General features: G+C 47.9%; 1 protein-coding gene across 1 annotated transcript in view; it reads left to right on the top strand.

Moving 5' to 3' along the window:
• The first annotated feature begins 616 nt into the window (after positions 1-616).
• Positions 617-6,000, top strand: part of Myh13 (myosin heavy chain 13) — a 45,149-nt gene continuing 39,765 nt past the window's right edge. Inside the window, exons 1-5 of the mRNA XM_060363471.1 lie at positions 617-848; positions 2,519-2,662; positions 2,744-2,900; positions 4,960-4,987; positions 5,078-5,189. Coding sequence (XP_060219454.1) covers positions 645-848; positions 2,519-2,662; positions 2,744-2,900; positions 4,960-4,987; positions 5,078-5,189 — 645 coding nt within the window. The 5' untranslated portion in view covers positions 617-644. The remainder of the gene's footprint in view (positions 849-2,518; positions 2,663-2,743; positions 2,901-4,959; positions 4,988-5,077; positions 5,190-6,000) is intronic.

The following is a 6,000-nucleotide window of genomic DNA, read 5'->3' as shown; positions in this document are numbered from 1 at the left end:
ACCCAGTATTATTCTCTCTGTAAGTCCAGAACTCCCCTGAGAATCCTGAAATAATGCAGGTTCTGCCTCAGTTGCCTCATCGGGTCCGAGATTCTATATTTTCTGACAAATCCCCGGTGTGATCACGTGAAGGGAACAGTTAAGCCAAGAAGACAAAGCGATTGTGTCTATCAGAGAGGGCATTCTGGGCTAACAGCATCAGCTAGAGACCGGGTAGAACTTCAGCTCATGAAGTCCTAAAGTAGCTAGTTGGGGCCCAGCTATTGACTTTAACTGCTCCCTAGAGGGATCCGCATGCTGACATTTGGCCTGCTTGCTCTGGGCCAGCATGCCTTCTGCTAATTACCTTGTTACCTAAGTGAGTACAAGGCTTCTTTATGTTCACACCAGTGTTTCAGCATGGAGCTGTGAGAGTTTTCTACTAGGTATTACCAGCACCCCAAAGACTATTCCTTGAGCTGGCCAACTGATGCTCCCCTAGGTCTGGCTAGATCTCTCAAAAGACAGCATTCCAAGAGCCCCCAAATCTGGCCCTGCACTGAGTAACAATGACGGAAGGGAAGATGGAGGGCAGAGATAAAATACTTACCTAAGCCCAAGCTTCATCAGTCCTCTATCCTCTCAGATCCTATCTTCCTGCAGTCATGAGTTCAGATGCAGAGATGGCTATTTTCGGAGAGGCTGCTCCCTACCTCCGGAAACCAGAGAAGGAGAGGATAGAGGCTCAGAACCGTCCATTCGACTCTAAGAAAGCCTGCTTTGCTGTGGATGATAAAGAAATGTACGTGAAAGGCATGATCCAGAGCAGGGAAAATGACAAAGTCATTGTGAAGACCCTAGACGACCGGGTAAGTGTCGATCTTTAATAATGTAGGCATCCTCTCTTTCCTTTGGAGGGAGGAATTCAGGAGTTTGCATGCTGGACCAGAACCATCCGGAGACTGAACAAAACTTATGTTTAATAACAAAACTTATTCTTTGGTGGAAGAGTGAGAGAGAAGGCTGCTACTGCCACATCTTTCCTTCTGCCTCTTCCCTTTGTGGATCAGACCTGTGAGGGGTTTTGTGGTGTTTGCTTTGGTGGAAAAGGGAAGGCAACAGTAAAAAAGACTGGTCTGCCTAAAGAAGAAAGTGATGCCGGTTGCTGGCTGCTGGGCCAACTCAGTCCAAGCTCTGGGCTGTAGAAGGGGTCTTAAAGAGCCAACTCAGGGGCGTGGGCAATCACAGCGCACCCAACTCTTCAGTTCAATCCTTATTGGACATCCTCCAGATCTCTGCTGCGCCGTCAGTCACTTTGTAAATCTGTCAGTCGCGGCACCTGCTTCTCCAAAGTTTACCGTCTAGTGTAAGGGACGTGTGTCAGGAATGAATACCAGTTCAAACACAGACACAGCAAACAGATTTTGTTTACATGTTTCATCACTGAATTTAACCTCTGATTCCATCTACTTTTCACTGAGTTAGGAGGCAAACCCTGGCTTCGTCATTCTTGGGCTCTGCCTGGCTTCAGAGCTGTGCCCCAGTTTTACAATCTTACAGAGGGTCACTCTGGACCCATTTCCTTTCTGGCAGATCTACTAAGAAATGAATGTCAGTCCCTAAACTGTCAGGATACAGAGGCCTTCACTCCCCCACTGTGGGCTATCTTAGGTGTCTCTCTGTAGGCTCAGGTATTGGGAAATAGAAAGGCCTTCCTTTCTTGTGAACTTTAACCCACACCAGCAAGTCTCCTTCCATTAACCTCAAAGCTGTCCCAAGAACTTCAGTTTTAGGAGAATAAAAGCCAGAAACCCTTCTTGGCTCTCTTTTCTGCCCTACTTTCTATGTCTCCCGAGAATGAAGGGCAGAGCCAATTATATGCTTGAGTAGGAAGGAAAGGTGGGAGCAACTCGGAGAAGTGAAATTCAATAATTGCCTTCAAATACTCTTCAGCCGTGACCCATCATACCTGTCCAAATGTTTAACGATGACAGTAGAGATAAAGCAATTATCAGAGCTTTGAAGACACCGGAGGAAGGAAATGGGGCATGAGATTGAGCACCTCTGTGGAGCTCTGGGGGTTTCTTTCTAGAGACAACTTTAATGAAGACATTCCAAAGAAGCCTGTAGAAGCAGGGTCTTGATGCAGGAGAGCACCGAGCGCATGGGAAAAGTTCTGTCCAACCTTTGTCTTATCACAGCAGTCAGCAACGGGCCAAACCAAGGCTACTTGCCTTGACTTTGACTATCCTAAGTCTCATCCGGCAACTCTGGGGGCAAACTGCTCCTTAGCTGTATGCACCCGCTGCTTTTCCCTGGCACACACAGTGCCAGGCTGCCTGGGGGCACAGGCCCAGAATCAAGCTCATCAAGGAAAGTTATTGCTGGGCCGTCTCTGGACATGATGGAAATGATCCATTAGGTTGCTGTGGCAATGTGCTGACCACACCGCAGCCTCTCACTATGCCACCACCCTGGGAGAGCAGGCTGTAGGTCAGTGGCTCTGCCTCCGTGACTTGCCTTTTCTTGTTCCACCCAGGAGCTCACTCTGAACAGTGACCAGGTGTTCCCCATGAACCCCCCTAAGTTTGACAAGATCGAGGACATGGCCATGATGACCCACCTGCATGAGCCCGCTGTGCTGTACAACCTCAAGGAGCGCTACGCAGCCTGGATGATCTATGTGAGAGTCTTTTGACTTCTTTCTATTTCGCTTACCTCTCTGATGAAAAACAAGATCTATAACCTTTTACATTTCCCACAGACCTACTCGGGCCTCTTCTGCGTCACCGTCAACCCCTACAAGTGGCTGCCGGTGTACAACCCCGAGGTGGTGGCCGCCTACCGAGGCAAAAAGCGCCAGGAGGCCCCGCCCCACATCTTCTCCATCTCTGACAACGCCTACCAGTTCATGCTGACGGGTGAGTAGGCCCTTTGAGTCATATGTAGATTGCTATTGGCAAAGTACTTGGGCCCTTTGCACACCTCCCTCATTTAAACAACACAGCGGCAGAGCGAACTTGGAAATGTCAAGTGACTTGGGGTGAATAGCCAAGGCCATGGCATCTTTCATTACTGCAGTCATGATGCAGAGCGAAGCCAAGGGTTCTAACTAAAGCACTCTAGCTAATGAACTTGTGTTCATTTTTGAGGGGTTGTGGAACACAAGGACACTGTTCCTCCATCCCTCTAACTCACCTCACTATGGGCACACCCATAGTGACCACTTAGGGAATGCGGTGTTGGAGAGATGGGTACAGCAGGCTTCTCTGGTCCTTCTTAAGAAAGCAGCTATAAGCTGACATTGCCACACTGCTACCACCACTGTCACTGTCACCTGCTGTCACTTGTCTGTGCAACTTTCACCTGACTTGAGGCGCCATTTGGAAGTGAGCAGTTACGATCCAAAGGCCCTTAAAAATCAAACGGCACCTTTACAGCCCTCACCATTTCTTCAGTTTCTTTCCTTTATGTGAACTGATTTTGTGCTTTTAAAGAGAAGATTCGCATTACTGTTTGAATTAGCTTGCGATGGCCAGCGTGACATAATGCCAAATACATGCCAGGCATCTTTTCTTTTAAAAATTTTTTTTTATTAATTACAGTTTATTCTCTTTGTATCTCAGCTGTAGCCCCCTCCCTCATGCCCTCCCAATCCCATCCTCCCTCCCTCTTCTCCCATGCCCCTCCCCTAGTCCACTGATAGGGGAGATCCTCCTCCCCTTCCATCTGGCCCTAACCTATCAGGTCTCATCAGGACTGGCTGCATTGTCTTCTCTGTGGCCTGGAAAGGCTGCTCCCCCTTCTTTTATAAGATTCTCTGCACTGTGCCCAAAGTTTGGCTATGAGTCTTAGCATCTGCTCTGATACCCTGCTGGGTAGAATCTTTCAGAGGCCCTCTGTGGTAGGCTCTTGCCCCGTTCCCTGTTTTCTCCCTCTTCCAATGTCCATCCATTTGCCTTTCTGAATTGAGCATCTGACCCAGGGTCCTCCTCCTTGATTAGCTTCTTTACATGTAGAGATTTTAGTATGATTATCCTATATTATAAGTCTAATATCCAGTTATAAGTGAGTATAGTCCATGTGTGTCTTTAAAGTTCAAGCAGATCAAAGACCTCAATATAAAACCAGGCACACTAAACCTGTTAGAAGAAAAAGTAGGGAAGAGCCTTGAACTCACAGGCTGAGCATCTTAATGAGAAATGCATTTGCCTCACTGTCTAGAGGTTTGTGGTCTGAGGTCAAAGACATTCATCTGGGCTAATTCTTTATAAAAGTCACAAGGTTGCTCACCCTACCGGCATGGTTTGTAGGTGATCTCTGGCATTGCTTGGCTTGTAGAAACATCACCTTCCTTTCTGCCTTCATCGTCCCCTGATGCCCTCTCTCTGCGCATATGTCTTTATTTGTTCCTATACGACAGGGACACAGCGATGTGGATCAGGCCTCAGCCTGTTCCGGTCTGACCTCATCTTTAATAACATCTGAGTCTCATTTACATTTTATTTCCAAATGAGGTCACATTCTGAGTTTCTAAGGGTCAGAACTTCAATATATGAAATCTGGAGTGCCACAATTTGGCTCACACACTTTCATAAGTGGAAAAAATCAGTCTTACTTTACGCAAGTAGAAAACCGAGACCAAAAAAATTGAGATGACATTCAATCAGCTAAAAGTTATGGCCTCCCAAACACTCAGGACCCAAGGCTCACTTCCCCTGTGAAAAGATATATGAATTCAGATCCGCAGACATAGGTGGCCCTTACATTGCAGGGCCCGCTGCTCATTTCCCAGGCCGCCCTCGTCCAGTTTCTCACCTAGGGAATCTGCAGAAACTCTCCCCAGGATGATTCAACATGCCTACCCCACAGCCCCAGCAGACAGCAAAGCCAGGGCTTGTGTTCTGGGAAGTTCCTGAAGGGCTGCTTGTCTTTCAACCCGCCTGTTTGCTTATGAGATTGGTTTTGCTTGTTTTCCAGATCGAGACAACCAGTCCATCCTGATCACGTGAGTCGCCCATGTTCGCACCATAACGGCTTCGAGGCCCGCACTTCCTCTTCCACTTTCTTTTTTCCCATTTACTTTTTTAATTGACAGTGGAGAATCCGGGGCCGGGAAGACTGTGAACACGAAGCGTGTCATCCAGTACTTTGCGACAATTGCAGTCACCGGGGACAAGAAAAAAGAGCAGCAGCCCGGCAAGATGCAGGTAAGGGGTACTGTGCACCAAAGGCTCATTAAAATAGCCACTTCACCTGAGATATCCTGTGAATTCCAATGGGATGAAGGGCATACACTCAGCAGGGATAGGACCGGCCTTTTTGTTGCTGTTCCTTTGTAATTTTTTTCCCTAAGACAAGGATTCTCTCTGTAATCCTGGCTGTTCTGGACTTACTTTGTAGACCAGGCTGTCCTTGAACTCACAGAGATCCACCTGCCTCTGCCTCCCCAATGTTGGGATCACAGGCGTGTGCCATCACCACCCGGCGTTCCTTTGTATTTTTATATAGAAAAATTCTCATAGCGATATGTACCTGAAATGTCCTCCAGTCTCGGAAAATGCCAGCTGGGATGGACAACTCCATTTAATTCTGACACTAGCCTCAGGGACATAGCACCATACCCCACAAGTTAAGGGTTCAGGCTCACAAGCCCCAGTTTGTCCTACCTGTACATCTCACCAACTACGTATACGTCAGGAGCTCCTAAGGCCTGCCCTGCTGCTGGAGAGGCTCTCAGAGCTCAGGGATATGTCCCTTAAATTTATTCATTTGTTGTAAAGGAGAAGATTCAGCAACACCCAGAGGAAGGAGGTGCTCAGAACACTGGACTGGAAGAGGAGTCTGGAGTTTCTTTGTCCTTTCTGGGCATGCCAGCGCCAGCTCCTCCCTGGGCTCAGCAGTCTAGAAGCTCTTCAAACCCCTTTGCTGAAGGATCCTCACAGAGGTTCCATCAGTCAGCCATCAGGAAACAGCTCAGTCTTAGCTCTCTCCTAAATATGAAGCCCTTGTTGTGAGGCT

This window comes from Meriones unguiculatus, chromosome 11, assembly GCF_030254825.1.
Source record: "Meriones unguiculatus strain TT.TT164.6M chromosome 11, Bangor_MerUng_6.1, whole genome shotgun sequence".
In the NCBI taxonomy this organism is placed as follows: Eukaryota; Metazoa; Chordata; class Mammalia; order Rodentia; family Muridae; genus Meriones; species Meriones unguiculatus.
This window is presented reverse-complemented; position numbering and strand designations above follow the sequence as displayed.